Raw genomic sequence first — 19679 nt, 5'->3', positions numbered from 1 at the left:
ATTGGGCAAATTTAGAGCAGCCAGCCAGATTTAAAAATTCAAGAGAGCTTTTGCCAAATAATTCATTTGGAATACTATCTAGATCTGTGCAGTTTCTCAAATTCAAAAGCTCGAGCTTTTGAAGAGACGCAATAGAAGGATGAAGCTGCCGTAATGAAGTACAATCCTTCCAAGTCTAACTTCTCAAGACATGGAAGCAATCTAAAATCAGATATCTTCTTCAGATCTTTAGAGCCACAGAGGTTCAAGCTTGTTAGCAATGGAATTCTGAACTGGATAACAGATCAGACAATCATTAAAAATCTGATTCACTCAACAAATTAAAAGAAATTAAGCAAATCTTTGTTGATCATAATCAATTGAGTTTTGATCGTTATAAGGGAAAAAAAAATTATCAATACCTCTTGGTCTCTCCATAGTTTGTGTCATGTTGCTATTTGGCATGATCAATTCCACAAGATCTTTTGGAATAAAATTTGATGGCAAATAATTAAATGGATATTTCTGCCAAGAATATATCTCAATTCGCTGGAAAGATCATAGAGACTTCCTGAAAATTTCACATTGTGAAATACAAGGATTCTAAGTCTCCTCATTTTTGATAAACCTTCAATGTTCAATGTCGTCCCTTGTGGAGGTTCTTCATTTGAGAGTACTATAACTTCAACACGATTAGTTCCCTGAATATAAATGTATTATATAAGAAAATTGAAAAGCCAAAATTACTAATAACTATCTATATATAAACACAACAATAAGCTAATATTCTAATTCCTAAAATTTATATGTTTCAAATATAAACGTTTCATCTATGTAATCTTTGAAAAAGAATTACCATCAAATCAATATAAAGGCTTTGTTAAATTTATCAATTGGGCAATTTGTTAATACAGTTAAGGTGAACAGAGTATATCTTAATTATGTCCATGCTGTCCAAAATGCCATTACTTTGTGTTATATAGCAACCACCTAGATGGTTTTTAACCATCCCTATCAACTCCTAATATTTAAAGATGTGTTTCATATTTAATTAAAACTCTATTACAATAAGGATACATGAATAAGGATCGTGTTTTGCAATACATTTTATCTAAGTTGGGGGATATTTCATGAACTAAACTAACATGATGCATAACTAAAGGGCTAAACTGATAATTTACTTTTAAGACTATTAAAGTACAAACAACTTACAGTGTTTGTCTCCATGACATGACGAAAATCTTCATAATTCCATATCCTACTCCGCCTTCCAGGCTGAGAAGATTCACGTTGAACAATTACTTTTGCCAATTGTTGTAGGAGAGAATGTATTTTTATTCTTTGATTTGATATGATTATCAATGACTTATCCGTAAGACTTCTGACTATTGTCTCAACAATATAATCAAAATATCGAGTGCGTAAAATTCCCTTGATGTAATCAATCTTTTGTCCTGCAAAACAACATGCAATATCCAAGAAAGCATTCTTCTGCTCATAAGTGAGTCCATCAAAACTTTTCTTAAGTTCCAGGAGTACTGAAAAGTCAGGAACCGTTGCAGTTTGGTCAACACACTTTTCCACTTTGAGACACTTAGACCAACCAACGATGAACCGACTGATTTAATAGCTAATGGAAGGCCATCGACATATCTAAGTGCATCAACGGTCAGCTCCTCATAACCTCTCATTGGTTCATCACTTCTGAAAACAATTTTGCAGAAAAGCCGAAGAGCTTCATTTTGATTCAATAGTTCCACCTTGTGAATTTCATCAACTCCAAGCTCTCTAAGGAGTCCCTCATCTCTGCCTGTTATGATAATTCTACTTCCTCCTCCAAACAACCCTCTAATCCATCCTTTACAAAAATGTTTGCAGTAACCTACATCATCAAAAACAACAAGCATTCTATAGAGTCTTAGGCTTTCAGAATATTCAGGTTCAAATTGTTCTGGGAATGCTATCCGCAGAAATGCCTCTTTTAACATGTATTGATTAGGGCAGTCAAATTGACTGGTATTTGGACTGGAGATGAAATAGGCAGAATCAAAAAGGTGGGAGATTTTGTTAAACACATCTCCAGCAAGAGCTGTCTTCCCTACTCCCCCCATCCCACTAATCCCTACAGCTCGCACATCAACCTTTGAACCAATGTCCAGAAGCTCAATTAGTTTTTGTACATGGCGATATCCTATCCCGACTGTAGCTATTTCTCCTGATTTATCTATTTCCTTTGCAAGTGGTTCGAGATGGTTTAGCAATGATATCCTGAGAAAGAGAACAAAAATAATTCAGCAGTTATCGTTTCATATAGGTATGAGTGAAGGAAAGATTTCAATTTACTCGTAATTTTGATACATAATAGTTCAAATTTTCTCTATCCACGCGCACACACATAAAAAAGGACTTGATCAGTTTGATACGGCCAATTATATCCAGAGAAAGAACCATACAGAACTAAAATAATGTTACTTACAGGCCACGCTTTTTCCACAAAATGTCAAGAGATTTATCAACAATATTACCAATAACCCGAGGCTGATCTCTCCTGAATAAGATGAAAGAAAAGAAAATTAGCGCTATACTAACGAAGTGAACAGATGTCAATTGAAGGAAAGAGGACACAGATCAAGTGATAATTAAATCATAGTTTATTTCTTTTCTCTTCTTCATTTATCCCTTAAAAATGCTTTGAAAGGATGAAATTTAAAAACATGAACAGAAAAATTAGATAAGAAGGTCTTACTTATCTTTAACCACCAATCGTTTATTGGAAGTGAACATAGCTCCAACTTTTGTTCCAGTTCAATAAAACTGCTACTCCGTATTTGGAAGGGATCCACTTCCAAAAAAATTGGCAGAAATACACATTCCTCTGAGTTCAGTTCCTGCAAGTAGTGTGTTTGGGCCTCATAGTTTCTTGAGATGATAAAAACATAAAGCTTGTATTTGTCCATGGGAGCTTAAGCAATAGAATCTCGTAAAGCCATAACTACACCATTTCTATATAGAGCATTACGAAAGTCTTCAACAAATGAGCAATTGTCCTCTGTTATGAAGTTCAATACAAACACATCACAGCTCCATGGCCATACCCCCTTGTTTGATGACCGTACACTTCTTTGGACATCCATTGCAAATCTGAAACCATAGTTTAGTAGTAACATTGAACCCGACTTGCTTCCTAAAACTTTGTGTGATATAAGGATTAGCACTCACAGAAGATGGTTGGATAGTTTCAAATGCAAAACAAGAGGAAAACTCTTGCTCCTTAAAACAAAACCAAAATGACATAAGGAAGTCTTACACCTAGCATTGCCAAACAGTCTTGCATTGTTAATTTATAAGTTGCCTGTTTCCTTTGTTCTATAACTCGTCTTGAAAACATAAATAAGAGCTTTTTGATCGATTTAAGCATGAACAAAGACAGAAGTTTATCAGAACAATAATATTCCATACCCAACAAACTATAAAGATCTTGACAGAATGTAACTTACATCTCTTTTTCTTCAACCAAACTTCTCTTTGCCTCCACAACTATTTTGCCAATAACTCGTCTTTGATCTTCCCTAGAGAAAAGAAGAGAAAAAGAACAAAAAATAAAAAAATGCCATTACGCTTTACGCAAAATGCAAGCAACTACAATTAACTCATAATAAAAGATATAGCAGAGGCTCAGTATATTTATTTCAATTCAATGTACTTGGGCTCAAAAGGTACTTTCTATAAGGTAAGCATCACTAAGTCGTAGCAAGTCTATAATTTTTGCAAGCAAGATACAGAGGTAGATCTCCTTTAGTTACAAGCATGTTGTTCCGAATAAACACAAGAGAACTGTAAGGAAGTTTGCACTCTTGTCAATTGATGAAGACGACTGAAATGATAATTGAAAGAGGGTATATTTATGATTCTGTTAAAGGATCTGATTCAGCCTCCAGCTTCGCTACCAGCTCTGCTCAATCACGTGTATATAGAGCTGGCAAATGTACTGAACTTTTACACAAGAAATGAATACAGAAATTTCAGTCTCAAATTCTATTTTATTTTCTTGTTCAAGGCCTGACAGATGCAGTTGGGTAAATTTTGTCCAGAATTATATGAAGAAAAACTATAGTTCCTTAATAAAAAAACATTGGGATATAAAAACTTCTATGTTCTATCAAGTATAACAACGAGTATTATCAATGTAAAATATAAAACTTCTATGTTCTATCAAGCATAACGACGAGTATCATCAATATATATAAAATATAAAACTTATGACTGTTCATATTATTAATAAGTCATAAATCGTGTGTTACAATTCAAATTCTATACACTTCTTGTTTGAGTTATCTAAATGAAAGTTTACTTTAGATAATTAAAAGTTACATTACTGTATCAAAAATAGTTTAGATAATTAAAACTTCCCAAACATATACTGTGAAGGATTTAATCAATTTGTTGAACATGCATTAGGAGATCATAAAGATGATGAGATGTGAACAACCAGATCCATACCAACATATAAACTAACAGAACATTAATTATTACTTACAAGTTTTGTACGACCAAATCTGGGCGTTCCAGTAGTGTCTGAAATGTAGCTAGCCATGTCTTCACTTTAGACAGATGGATGTTGAAGAAAATTGGCAGAAATTTGTGGCCTGGCACCTTCATGCACTCAAACATTACTGCCAGGGTGTCCAAGCAACTTGGTGAGAAAGCATATCTATGTGAGAAGACAGCTATATAAATCTGGGATTCTACAATTTTTTCTAATGGTTTAGGCAAGCTCCTGCCAATTCTGAAACCTTCTTTTTCTAAAGCATTGCAAAGAATTGTATAAAACGAGTGAGTTTCCATATCATTGTAACTTATAGCCACATCATATTTCCAGACCCTTTTTGATGATGAAGAAGATGAAGAAAGTCTGCTATGGGAATCCATTGGCGATGGCCAGAAGATATTCACCGCGATACATCAATAATATGTAAAAAAAGTGGGAGCCAGCAGCACAAAAGTCACAAAGTTAGGCACAGCCGTCAAGTGACTGTTGTTCCCTCCTTCCCGTGGGCTGCCACATGGGGTCAACGCATTGACTCTGACTTCAACGCCCTTTTTGGTAGGATGGAATGATTTTTTTATGGAATAGGAATGTGAATGAAAATGAGGATGGGTTTAAAAAAGTATGTTTGTTTGGCATAGGGTGAAATGATAATGATAATATAATTTTTATTTCATCAGTATAATTAATTATAGTAGTAAGATACCAAAATATCCCATCCATTAAACACTCACTCAACATGGTCCTCCTCTTCCTCCTCCCATATTTCTTCCTCATCGGAGGAAATTTTCCAGAAACCAAGGGGGAAAAAATCTAAAGCAAATCACAGGCTAACAAATTAAATACAACAAATCTAAAATATCAAGAAATTTAAAAACCCACCTTGAGGCTGTCAAACTCGAATATGTCAGCAGGTCCTGGGAAACCAACATCTTAGCTGAGTTACTCACGGATAGCTCCGAACAGTTTGAAAGGAAGAGTAAAAGAAACGAGAAGCCACGAGGGAGTGAGAACGGTTTGAAAAGAGATAGACCAAGAGAACTTGAAAGGAATGAAACCCCCTCCCACATCTTTCCAACGCCGCCGCCGGCGCAGCGTCCAACGCCATGCGAGGATGCTGGTTGTCGCCGGAGACCTTCGCCACTGCTGTTGCTCCCACGGAACTGTCAGAGGAGCCGGTGGCACTGATGCAGTTGTCGCCACAGCCGCGCGAGCAAGATAGTGTGGAGGAGACGAGCACCCAGATTCGATCGCGTGAGAAAGGGTTGGATTAGGGCTATAGGCAAAATAGAATTTTGCATAAAATCACAGGGACAATTTGGTCATCTAAAAATTCATTTTCTGGAAACGGGTTCATTTCCATGGTGCTTAATCCGACGGAATAAGAATTACCTAGGAATAAAGCCGGCAATTCAGGCCAAGCCCAAATGGTCCGAAAAATTTTAGGGCCGAGCTTAGAAAAAAAAGTTTTTTTTTATGTTCTGGCCTATTCGGGCCCGAATACCCGAATAAAAAAATTATATTTTTAAAAAATATATATAATATAATAAATATTAATTAATTCTTTAAGTTTTAGATCATTTTATACTAAAATACCATATATTTGAGTCCTAGAGATCATTTAAGTATTAAAAAAATATATTTTATATTTTTTATAAAATAAAATAATTAATTTCAAAGTAAAAAAATAATTAAAAATAATTTTAAAAATTAATTCAGGTATTCGGGCCGCCCGAAGCCCGAAGAAATTCGGGCCGGGCTTGGCTATTCGGGCTTTTCGAGGAGTCGGGCCTATTCGGGTTCGGGCTTATTCGAGACGAGCCCGAATAAGCCCGGCCCGCCTGAATTCCCGGCTCTACCTAGGAATGGCATGGCAGGCCTCTTCCATCTTCACAGGACGGAAGGCATACTTCTCTTCAATGTCCCCGTCCCAAAAAATAACCAAAATTAAATTTTTGTTTAGTACTATTATGTTACGTACAAAAAGTCATTTCGTTCTGTTAAAAATTGAGACAAGATCAAGATGTTCATATTAAGCTGACAATGTGAGAGCGAGACATGAATAACAATATGTTGAATTTGTATATCTCAATTCATATGAACAAGTAAAGTGATGTATGCATACCTGAAGAATCTATTGATCGCTTGAGAAAGCTCGATTATTTCAAGTGTAGACAGATGCACCACCTAGTACTTACTGGCCCCCAAAGTCTTTAGAGAGTGCAGAGATAATGGAGCAAGAGAAAATGCATCGTGTGTTTAGTAGTTATCAACTGATCGACTTATAAGGATTAAACCAGTAACCACTTTATTAAACAATTAAATAATTATTTTCTATTATCTCTGACTCAGTCAATTAAGAAATAGGAAATAATTGATGGCTACTGGGTTGTGGGTTGAGCCTCTGCCCATTAGGCTCACTTGTGTGGTCCACCTATCACAATTCACACAAGATCATAAGGACCAATTTGCTTAGGCTTATTAATTAATGTTAATCCATGAATAATATTCCAACAATCTCTCACTTGGATTGCATTAATTAAGCAAGTTGTATAAACAAGCCACAAACAAAATTTAGAAAATGAAACTCCATAAAATCACTGGATCTTATGGGGAAACAACTGATATGATGTCTCATAATCTGAATAAAATATGAAATTTTATTTCAAACACAGCTCAGTAAGACAACAACATAAATTACCGAATCCTATAGGGAAACAAGTGACATGCATAGCGTACCACAACAGAATCGTTGAATCCTATAGGGATACAAATGATATAGACGCATCTAACCGAACTGAATATAACTCACAGAAGAAAACAAAGCCTAAAGAGAAATTGAAACACAAAGGTTCTCAAACTCCTACTAAACCAAGGCATTAAAAGAATTCACAATACCCATACAAGTTACATGATTTTGAAAAATTTCTACAGGTAAGCCCTTGGTCAGCGAATCTGCAAGCATCTGCGTGTCAGGAATGTATACCACACGAGTCTGAGACTCCATAATTTTCTCTTTCACAAACAAAAGCTTAACATCAAAATGCTTTGTACGACTGAAAATTATGTGGTTATTAGTATAGTATACTGCAGATTTGTTATCACATTAAATGGTTAAAGGACGTGCTATTGACTCAACTAAGTGCATGCTGGATATCAACTTCCTCAGCCATATAGCGTGATGTGTAGTCTCAAAACAAGTAATATACTCAACTTCCATAGATGAAACTGCTGTAAGTGTCTGTTTCACACTCTTCCAAGAAACAGCTCCTCCAGACAACATGAAAATGTAGCCAGTCGTAGATTTATGATCATCCAGACAAGAGGCAAAATTTGAATCTGAAAAGCCAACAATTTCAAGATCTTCTGATCCCTTAAAGTCATAATCAGAATACCCAACAACCTCAAAAAAATTTGACCTTCTGTAAGTCAACATATAATTCTTTGTACCTTGAAAATACCTCATAACTTTCTTAGCAGCCTTTCAATGATCCAAACCTGGATCATTTAAATATCGACCCAGCTCTCCGATGGCAAAGGCTATATCTGATCGAGTACACACTTGAACATACATAAGGTTACCGACAGTAGAAGTGTATGGTATCTTTCTCATTTCAACCCTCTTCTTATCATCCTTGGGACACTATAACTCTAATAATAACTAACCTTTTTGTACAGGAGCAAGTGAGGGAGAACATGAATCCATTCTGAATTTCTTAAGTGCATGCTTAATATAGGTGGTCTGTGATAAACCAAGAACACCACGAAATCTATCATGATGAATTTGTATCCCAAGAATGAAGGAGGCTTTATCCATGTCCTTCATGTCAAAATGGCAAGACAATAGGTGTTTTATCTCATTGAGAAAATTTATTGAATTGTTGGCTATCAAAATATCATCAACATAAAGAACAAGAATGGCAAAATTGTTCCCATCAAACTTCTGATAGATACACTGATCTGAGACATTCTCAACAAAAACCAAGCGAGGTGATAACTTCATCAAACTTCATATACCACTGCCTAGAGGCCTGTTTTAGCCCATAGATGGATCTCTTCAATCTGCACACTAGATATTCTCTACTAGATTCAATAAAACCATCAGGTTGTGTCATGTAGACTTCTTCATACAAATCACCATTCAAGAACGCAGTCTTGACATCCATCTGGTGAAGATCAAGATCAAATTGTGCAACTAAAGCCATTACCACTATAAAAGCATCTTTAGTGGAAACGAAAAAAATGATTTCTGTGTAATTAATACCTTCTTTCTAATTGTAGCCCTTAGCTACAAGTCTGGCTTTGTATCTATCAATTTCACCTCTAGCTCCTCGTTTTGTTTTAAAGACCCACTTGCAACCTACTGGTTTAAAACCCTTTGGTAGCTCTATACGCTCCCATACGTGATTGCAGTACATAGAAGTGATTTCTTTACTTATAGCCTCCAACCATTCAGAAGAGTGCAAGCTAGAAATAGCCTCTTAATAAGATATTGGGTTTAAACTATCAATAGCATCTAAATCAAATTCCTGTAAAGTCACCATGTAATCATCTGGAATAGCAAACCTGTGAACCCTTTGGGACCATCTTGGCTCAACAACCAGATCCTCATCATCCTCTAAAGGCAATTCATCTTCAGCTTCATCCTGATCCACGGCATTATTTCTATCAATATGAGGGGTTATCATGATAGGCATAGGCAAAATACTGCTTTCATCATATAAAATGATATGCCTAGGCACTAGAGCTCCCACTGTATAAGGCATCTTCAAAGAAATAATCTCAATCAAATTCAATAACCCTAGTAGTATGATTTGGACAATAGAATCTGTACCCATGAAATCCGATGCAATAGCTAATAAAGAAACCATCAATAGTTTTAGCATTAAGCTTCATCTGTTGTGGATTGTAAGGTTTTACCTGTGCTTTACAACCCCAAACTTGCATATGCTTTAATGCAGGAGTCCTTTCAAAATACAACTCATATGGAGTCTTTGGAATTGACTTGCTAGAAACTTGATTCAAAATATAAACAGCAGTTTTAAGTGCATCACCCCACAAGAATTCTAGCAACAAGGAGTGACTGATCATGCTTCTAACCATATCCATGAGAGTACGATTTTGCCTTTCCGTAACCCCATTCTGCTGCAGGGTGCTAGGCATAGTATATTGAGCTTCAATGCCATGCTCTTGAAGGTACAAAGCGAATGGCCCAGCGTTCCTGCTAGTCTTAGTATATCTCCTATAAAATTTTCCTCCTTTGTCAAAGCTCACACATTTGATCAACTTGCCAAATTTCAATTCAATTGCTGCCTTAAAGGTCTTGAATGCATTAAGAGACTCGCCCTTTTCACACAAGAGTTCAATCTATCCATGACGAGAGTAATCATTTGTGAATGTAATGAAATATTTGAAATCACCCATAGCCGGAGGTGTGATAGGTCCATAGATGTCAGTATGGATTAGGTCTAAAGTATTTTCAGACCTCTTTGCCCCTTTGGTTCTAACTCTAGCAGGGAATTTTCTTTTTATGCAATCAACACAAGTCTCAAAATATGAGAAATCAAGGTCTTACAAGACACCTTGCTTAGTCATGCGTTCCAATCTCTCTCTAAAGATATGACTCAAATGACGATACCATAACATGGAGGAATTATCATTGGGCCTTTGACGTTTATGCCCAATAGCAGCATTGATATAGAGATTGGGAAGTTCAAGTGACCAATCATTTAATCGATATAAACCATATATCAAGGAAGCACAATCAATATTAATGGAATCAATAAATATCAATTTTTTCATTTCCTTGAAAGAATGTATAGCCACAAATATCCAATGTAGAAGTTGAAATTAAATTCTTCTTCGTAGAATGTACATAAACAACATTGTTTAAATTTAAAATATGACCAGAATTTAAATACAAAGAAATAGTTTCAATGCATTCAACTGATGCCTTGCTCCCTGTTATGCCAAAAACTAACCTCTATGCCTCACTTGAAACCTTCTAATTTCTTAGCCCTTGTAGAGAATTCACAACATGTACAGTGGCACCAGAATCCAGCTACCATGAGTCAAAAGAAGTTTCAATGGTGTTAGATTCAAAACAAACTAGAGCTAAAGGGGCAGTTTGAAGAATTTAAAGAATTGTACCTTCACTTTCTTGTTTATTCTTTAGTTTGAAGCAATTAGCTTTAATGTGACTTGGTTTCTTGCAATAATTGCATAACCTCTTAAAGGGTTTCTTCTTCAGCTTCTCACTCTTATCACCATCCTTCTTAAAAGTTGGATTTTAGGCTTTGGAGCCTCATGCTTCTTCCCTTTTTCTTATATAACCTTCCAGATTTGCTGCTAGAGCTATGAGAAACATAGTTTACTAAGTGAGAGGAATTCTTCTTTATAGCTTCCTCTTCTTGAGTGACTATTGATATCATCTGGTCAACAGACCATTCAGTTTTTTATGAGTTGTATGACGTCCTCAAGAATGCGTTCTTCGATGGTAGTGATTGAAGAACACGGTAAACTAAGGTACTTTCACCCAAGTCAATTCCATATGATTTAAGTTTGTTATAATAATGAACAAGCTTTAGAATGTGCTCCCTAACACTAGAAACTCCATCATATCAAGTATTGTCAAGAAGTGACAAATAATAGTTCTTTTGAGTCTTGTCAAGCTTCTTGTATTTGTTACTAATAGCTTTCAAGTATTCCACTGCAGTATCCTTTTCAGGAATGCTGTCCCTAATTTTCTTTTTAATTGTGTACTTGATGATCGCTAGACAGATCCGGTTGGACTCACTCCATTATTTATGGAAGGCCATTTCAAAAGCACTAGACTCGAAAGAGAGATCCACAGACTTGGGTTGTCTCAGAGCTAAATCTTTCTCAAAAATGGTCAGATACATATTCAGGGACTCTTTCCCGTCATCATAGTTAGTCCCATTAAGAGCTTTCACAAAGGATAGTTGCATAAAAGCAGAAATTGAAATCGCAAAATAGAAAATGAGAAATATTAATTATACGTGCACAACATAATTATAAAACAAAATTCCCCAACAAGAAATTATCAATTATGCAACTATAATCATGCACCAAGAAGGCTCAAATACCATAAAGATTTAGCTTATACAAAAGTTCATATAAAATAATGCATTAAATATTTTCATACTTATAGGGTACAATAAGTATCTAGTACATTAAAAGAGTGCTATTAGCCTATCTTCAAAACCAACCATCAAAATCACATTAAATATGTCACACCTATGGGGTATGTCCATTATCAATGCTACAAGATTCTAAGCATCACCAATAATTCACAAAGTCACAAATTTTATAACCTTAAGACAAAAAATAAAATAATTTCAAAAGTCCTGGGGTCTTTTTTTTTTGGAATTAGAGAACAAATTTGGGACTTAAGTGGATTTGAAAAGGTGTCCAGGGGTAAATAGGTAATTCTAGAAGAGATTTGGGTCAAAATTGCAATTTTGAAAGTTAAGGGACCAACATGTAATTTCAAAAAATTTATTGGGGTCACGGCAAGAATTTCAAAAATTATGGGCCGAAGGAGGTAATTTTGTCCTAGGATCAAAACGTAATTAATAGAATTTTTTTTAAAAAATCAAGCTAGATTTCATATTGACCCAACACAATGAAACCGGATTCCTATGACCCGATTTTTGACCCACTTCATGCCTCCAACCTTTTTTTAATGATCTAGGCCCATGTGAAAAATGGGCCCAGAACCTGTGGAACTGGATCCCTAAGATCTGGTTCCTAACCCTGTTCTGGGTCTCCTTCAACCGCAGCAAGAAGAGGCCCAGCCTTACGACGCCGGCGTCTATGGACCAGTAGCCAGCCATCACGACGCCAACACCTTCCATGGCTACTGTGCAGCAAGTGAGACGTGGCGGACGTGAAGTAGCAGCCACCCACGACGCTGGCAAACCAAAGGCAGGAAAAAAAAAACGCTGTCACATGGACCATGGAAGCCAAGGGGAAAGCTTCTCCGACAATCCTGGAGTTATTTCCATCGGCACCCAGAACCTTCATAAGCTAAAGAATCCATTGAAACGATGAATACACGACAGCAATACCACCAGTAGCTCATCTTTGACGTTGATTAAAAAAAACAAGAATAAAAGGGAAGAGAAGGGAGAAAGTCGCACAGTAATGCAGTAAATCTCATACTCAATTTCAATGACAATGATGGAAAGAAAATTATCAAGCACATTAATAAAATCTGAACATGCTCATAAATGAATTTCTATTAATTGATAACATACGCATAAAATAAATAATGAATTGAGATATACAGATTAATATTTGTAACCAAGGTTCTGATACCACGTGTTGATTTATATATCTTAATTCATATGAACAAGTAAAGTGATGTATGCCTATCTGAAGAATCCATTGATCACTTGAGAAAACTCAATTACCTCGAGTGTAGACAGATGCACAACCCACTGGCCCCCAGAGTCTTTAGAGAGTGCAGAGATAATGGAGCAGAAGAAAATGTATTGTGTATTTAGTGGTTATCAACTGATCGATTTATAAGAATCAGATCAGTAACCGCTTTATTAAATAATTAAATAATTATTTTCTGTTATCTCTGACTCAATTAGTTAAGAAATAGGAAATAATTGACGGCTACTAGGTTGTGAGTTAAGCCTCTGCCTATTAGGTTCACTTGTGTGGTTCACCTTTCACGGTTCACACAAAATCATAAGGACTAATCTGCTTAGGTTTATTAATTAATGTTAATCCATAAATAATATTCCAACATAATATTCATTAAAATATTAAATTACATAACTTATTTAGTTTAAAATTAAAATAATACTATATAAATTATAATAATTTAAAGTTAATTATTAAATTACATCAATTATAACTATAAATTTATAACTTAATATATTATTAAAAAGAGACCACTTTGTATTATTTGCTTTGTGCCTTTAAAATTATTAGTATCAAGAGCTTTTAGTTTTAAATAAGGATTGTAAATATTAAAATTATAATTAATATAATTTTTTCTTATATTAATTATAGTTTTTTGATAAGAAGAAAACATAACAACAAGAAAAAAGAAAGAAAACTAAAAATAGGACATCAAAAGCTTATAGAGGTCTAAACAAATCTCCACCACTAGTTAATTCCTCAGGGTAGAAGAAATAAAAACCTAGATTAGCATCAATAGCCAAGAAATTGGCTTCAGCATTAAAATCTTGCAGAATTGATGTTAATTATAGTTATATTATTAATATTAATATAAATTATATCAATATTATTAATGCCTACTTTTATAAATATATATGATATACAGGATAAGAAGAGATATCTCGATGGCAATTTTGTATCCCATCCTTTCTTGAATACTTTTTCATCTTGTCCTGATTTTTTTGGGCCACAAAAAACTATATGAATACTCCTATTTCCATCACTCCATGTACCAAGTAACCAAATAAGGTATACATTCCCTTTTTGCATGTCTATTCCATTACCTCCCATTCATTCCACCAAACAAGGCCCAAGTAGGAGGCTCATGTGTACGCACGATGCAATTGCTTCTCAATAGTCAATTTCATCAACTGAATTCATTTACTCTATTTTATAAGATATTTGTAAAGGTAATTAGAAAAAGATTTTAAAATCTTGACTTAAAATGATATACTTAAAAATGATTTAAAAATTTTAATAACTAATAAAAAAATGTTATATACTTATAGATACATTACCTGGGCCTAAAATTAGGAATTAAAATATCTAAAGCCAGTCACAATCAAAAAATTCTTGCATAGACCTAGTCCACTATCTTATTCATACCCTATCTAATAAAATTACACAATTTTAATCAAATAAAATTTTATATGTTGTTATTTTTAGTAGTTTTTTTCTTCCTTCGGATAATATTATAATTGCTCTTCCAGAGCCATTGATTAATTTAATATTACCTACTATGATATTAACGCTTCCATATCTTATTGGTAAATAAGTAAAATATTTTTTATCTTTAAAAATGGTGTACATTGTAGCACTATCCATGAGATATAATACTTCATTCTTGTATTCAGTGAAAGAAAAGGGAATATCCATATTCGTCAATAAAAGAAAGAGAATGTATTAAAATAAATACTTAATAAATAAAACTTATTCATAGCAATAATGCTTTTATTACAAGAAAATAAGAAAGCTAAATGAAATGTAACCTAAATTACAAGAAAACAAGAAACATAAATGAAACATAATCCAAATTATTCTCATTATTTTTCAACCAAACTTGGTCTAATCTTGATTTTCAAAGAAATCAACTACCTCCAAGTGTGCCATAGCATCAAGGCCATTAATATTATCCAACTCATTGATATCATCATTTTTGTATGCAAAATATGCCTTAGCATCATCATTTTGAAAAGTGAAATTTGATTTTACATTATTTGAATTTCTTTTGATGGAGGCTTGATAAAGCTTTACTAGATGCTCAGGCGTACGATAGGTATGTGACCAATGTCCCTTCATACCACACCGATAACATTGATTTTCAACAGCTTTTAAAGGGCCGCTCTTATCTCTTTTTTGCCCTTCATTATTTTTCTTCTTTTGGTGGTTATTAGGATTATAACTAGTACCACCACTTAGCACGTCCCCTACCACGATCACGTCTACAGCCACGACCACGACCACGACCATGATAATTACTATGTATAGTCACATTCGCTTTAGGGAATGGAGCTAATCCAATGGGATAGATTTCATAATTTTTCATCAGCAACTCATTATTTTGTTTAGCCACAAGAAGATAAAAAATTAATTCAGAATATTTTTTAAAACCCTTTTTACGATATTGCTGCTGCAAGAGCACATTTGAAGCATGAAAAGTTGAAAATGTTTTCTTTAATAAGTCCTCATCATTGATTTTCTCACTACCTAATTTTAATTGAGAACTTATTTTAAAAATTGCCGAATTATATTTACTTACAGTTTTAAAATCTTACAACCTCAAATGCATCTATTCATATCCGGCTTTAGGTAAAACTATTGTTTTTTGGTGGTCATACCTTTCTTTTAGGTTAATTCACAATTCTAGTAGATCTTTTACTGTAAGGTACCCAGCTTTTAGCCCTTCATGAAGATGATGATGAAGGAATATTATTGCCTTGGCCTTATCTTGACTACTTGCTTGATTTTTAGGTAAAATTGCATTTCCTAGACCTTTAGCATCTAGGTGAATTTTAGCATCTAGCATTCATGATAAATAATTCTTTCCTATAATATCAAGAGTCGTAAATTCAAGTTTGGTAAGATTTGCCATGATTCAAACTAAAATAATAATGACAATTAGAATTATACAAAATTAATAAATAAAGCATACTAAATAAAGAAATGCAGTAAAGTAAATAAATTGATGGATAAAACAAATAATTTATATGATAAAACAAATTATATTAACAACATAAATTGATCAATACACACACATAAACAAACACAAAATGTACAATATGTATATATAGTATTAATTTAATGGAAGGCCAAAATAATAATAACAACAATAATAATAATCATGACGATGACATCAAATACATAAATATAAAGAAAAAAAAATAAGTGTATTAACCTCCATAAAAATATATAACAACAAATAATAAAAATAAAATAATGGATGTCAAATGAGACTTGATTAAATTAAATAACTCATCACATGATTATTTTCAAATGAATAAAATGGAAAAAATTAAAATTACTTCATAACTAAAAAAATGAAATGATAGGAAAATAAAACAATAAAATATAAGAACAACATAAACATGAATGTTAATAAAACAATAATATAAAATATAGTTATATATATAATATAAGAACACATTAATCTAACTAAAAGATCATACCTTATTTTTGGAGTCAATTCGTGCTGATAATGTGTTGTAAAATATAGTTAATATGAAGAGTAAAAAAGGATAATATAATATAATAAATGGAAAGAAAACAATGGAGGAGAATTCTTATTCATTAGTATATTCATGCTTTGAACATGACTTCTATTTATAGATCTTTAACTATTCAAGTCCTACCCTAATGTTACAAAAATATAATGGTGCATTATGTAACCTTTGAAGGTTATAAGCTATTAAAATTAAAAAATTCTTTCCATGTCATTTATGAGGATATTAAGAATAAAGGAATCTTAAAGGTTATGAGTTATATATATCTATAATATAATATTTATAATAATCAATATATATTTGGGAATTTTCAATTATTTCTAACGGGGTCCGGAAATATCCTGCAAATTCTTAAACATCCTCTTTCTAGAACCTTCCGAAGCACTGTATAAAACAGGCGAGTTTCCCGATGATTGTAACTTGCAAATTACAATCGCGTCATATTTTGAAGACGAAGATCAATGTGGTACATTGCTCATTGGAAGCATGGCTTTTGGAACTAAACGTGGATTGTCATGCATTCGGCCCATAATATTCATTTCAAATAGGCCCATTCTCAGCTGTTTATTTTCGGACTTTAAATTACTCAAAGTGGGATTATCATCTGAGGTTTGTATTTTCACTTAAAGATATACTAATATTTAGTGTCTGAAACAAGATTATTTTTAATAGAATTATACTTAATAAAAAAAATTTTACTGTTAAAAAATGTAAGGCAAGGAGTTGGATGTTAAAAAATTTAAAGCATTTTTAGTGCTCTAAAATATAATTATTGTATTTTTTTAAAGTTCTCCTAATAAATAAATCATTTTATATCTACTTAAAGTGAAATAATTTATTAAATAGAAATAAATATGAAAAGATGGCATTCGTTTAAAGATAATTAACGATTTTATTGAAGGGTGAGATTCAATTAAAATATTTTATAATTTTAAATAGAGGAGTAAGCCTTAGAATTCGTTGTTATTTGTGGAGATATTAAGTATTCTTATGTTATAGGCATGTCATATATTTTTAGATTAATTGGTACACACTCTCTCTAGTTTTATTTACAAGACACTTTTTAAAAAGTAATTTTTAATCCAAAATATAGGACATTTTACAATAATTAAATTATTTTTTTAATTTTACCCCTTTTAAATTAGCGTGAACATATTTAATATAGTTGTATTATTATTTAAAGTCAAAGATAAAAATGAAAGTGCATTTAACTTTTTTATTATATAAAAAAATTAACTTTTCTTAATATATGTAAAATGGTTGAAAGTGTCATGTAATAAGGGTCAGATAAAATATTACTTATTCAACACTGTTAGTGAACTTTATGGATGATTAAGGGGGACTCCTTGTAATGCAATCTTTCATATTTTTTTGGGATAAGGAAAATATATAAACAATAAAAGAAAAGTTTACAAAGTCACAGATAAAGCAGAAACATTACGAGGATAAAAATTAGTGATAAAAGACAAATCATGTGGATCACATTTTTGGGCAGTACCACCATTGAAGTTGTCCAAAAGCTTTGCAATATCCTAAGTGTTGCCGACTAGAGTAAAAGCAAACATTCTCAAACTCTCCACCCTTCCAGAATAATTCAAAGAGAAATTCCTTATACAGAGAAGTATGGTGCGTCCACAAGGGCTAAGAATAGATGTTGAGTAATAATATTTGATATGCTAAGAAGCAATCTAACCCAAACTTTATTGTTGAGAGATAAAGAAACATCATAATAAAATTTCTTCCTTTAAAAACATGCATATGAATCTCCCAGTTGATTGGAGTGAGCTTGATTATGAAAGTGACAAATGAAAATTCCTTCAGTAATTCCAATATTTATATTTTTTCCGCTCAAGGTTTTACTACTTAAATTCTTCCAATGTCAAGAGTTTTATACCATAATGAAGAGATTTAGATAACTCTATAGGAAAAAGCACAGGGAGTAAATTTAATTTCAAATAATGTCAAATTGGTAATAATTTTTAAATTTAATTTTTTTTTCAAGTGACCTAACCGCGAGCTGACTGAGTTTTCATTCAATTCCATGCTGATACTTTTCATTTCATAAGCTTGACGATGTACGGCCCCAATAAAATTTGCTTTGGGAAGAGGATTTTGGGCTCATAGTTTCAGTAAATGGATAAAAGTATAAAACCTTTTGTCAATGTTAAAAGCTTAAATTTGAGCAACATTCATAGCGGGGCACTACAAAATACTGTGAATTGATGAACACTTTACAGAGAAACTAATTGTCTTTTTTTTTTTTTTTGGGATAGCATTGCCCGTTATTATAGGAAATATGGAAGTATTACCACAACATATCTAGACTAATCTGAACCCTATTGTGTGGGACTGCTATTATCAACAATGGTCCCAAGAATACCTCAAAAATGCTTTTGGCATATTTATTTAATGTTATTGCATATCTCAAGATAAGTTAATATATTAAAATTCTTCGAACAGTTAAACCAAGCACTCTGTGATAATGGCATGGGAGATGATGTTTTCAATCGTTAATTGAAGAACATGCATCAGGCAAATTGTGTGCAGCCACTGTTTCGAAATTCAAGAAAGGTCTTTTTTCTTGGCCAACCAAAATCAAGAGAGGTTTGGTCAAATAATTCATTTGGAATACTGATAATTAAACTTGAGTGGTTTTTCAAATTCAGATGCTCGAGCCTTGGAAGCTGTATAATAGATGAATCAAGCTGTGATAATGATGTGCATCGTTCAGAGTCTAACCTCTTTAGATTCGTAAGCAATTCAAGATACGGTAGGTTCTATCAGACCTAATTATCTCTAGAAGTTGGTGAGGTTGAAAAATTGAGGACAAACAAGCAAAAGGATGTTTATGCCACAAAAAAGTATCGTACTATAATATGAAATTAAACAATAAAGAGTTTTTAAAAAAGGCAAAAGGGCAAAAATACTCATAAAGTGGTCAGTCAAAAACACCCAGTATCCTAAAGTGAGGAAAAGAGCAAAAATACTCATCACATAACATAAGTATAAAAGTGACTAAACTATTAACTTTGATAGTTAAATACTAACTGTACTTGTCACTTATTATTCTTTATTGACGTGGACTAATAAAAGAGCAAAAATATCCACGAGATTGTCAGACAGGAGAAAAAATACCCATAACGTTACCAGAGTTGATATAAAAGTGACCAATCTATCAAATCCTTTAAATGTTAACCATTTAGCTGACACCTAAGCAG

The 19679-nt window shown here is 33.1% G+C and overlaps 1 protein-coding gene across 7 annotated transcripts; it reads right to left on the bottom strand.

The window, feature by feature from the left end:
• Window positions 1-6: 6 nt before the first annotated feature.
• On the bottom strand, window positions 7-5799 carry LOC129321208 (TMV resistance protein N-like). 7 transcript variants are annotated; one of them, XM_054966896.1, is made up of 9 exons: window positions 5408-5799; window positions 4517-4652; window positions 3477-3548; window positions 2978-3120; window positions 2726-2867; window positions 2456-2527; window positions 1192-2247; window positions 402-680; window positions 7-272 (listed from the first exon to the last, which is right to left on the bottom strand). In XM_054966896.1, exons 5-7 carry the CDS (start codon window positions 2761-2763, stop codon window positions 1365-1367), a joined length of 993 nt encoding a protein of 330 aa, XP_054822871.1. In that variant the 5' UTR covers window positions 2764-2867; window positions 2978-3120; window positions 3477-3548; window positions 4517-4652; window positions 5408-5799; the 3' UTR covers window positions 7-272; window positions 402-680; window positions 1192-1364. The 7 variants fall into 7 exon arrangements, with proteins under 7 accessions (XP_054822871.1, XP_054822872.1, XP_054822873.1 ...); XM_054966897.1 differs by having other exon boundaries at window positions 3075-3120; XM_054966898.1 differs by having other exon boundaries at window positions 3075-3548.
• Window positions 5800-19679: the final 13880 nt, after the last annotated feature.

This window comes from Prosopis cineraria, unplaced genomic scaffold (assembly GCF_029017545.1).
Source record: "Prosopis cineraria cultivar Desert tree isolate PC_DT_omini unplaced genomic scaffold, ASM2901754v1 PC10, whole genome shotgun sequence".
In the NCBI taxonomy this organism is placed as follows: Eukaryota; Viridiplantae; Streptophyta; class Magnoliopsida; order Fabales; family Fabaceae; genus Prosopis; species Prosopis cineraria.
This window is presented reverse-complemented; position numbering and strand designations above follow the sequence as displayed.

Bases quoted from the DNA above. Each gene is read 5' to 3' on its own strand.
- LOC129321208 (XM_054966894.1), bottom strand. From the start codon at position 2,763: ATGTTCACTTCCAATAAACGATTGGTGGTTAAAGATAA. The intron at 2,528-2,725 runs GTAAGACCTTCT...CATCTTATTCAG, and splicing joins CGATTGGTGGTTAAAGATAA to GAGAGATCAGCCTCGGGTTA. The intron at 2,248-2,455 runs GTAAGTAACATT...TCTCTTTCTCAG, and splicing joins TTGTGGAAAAAGCGTGGCCT to GATATCATTGCTAAACCATC.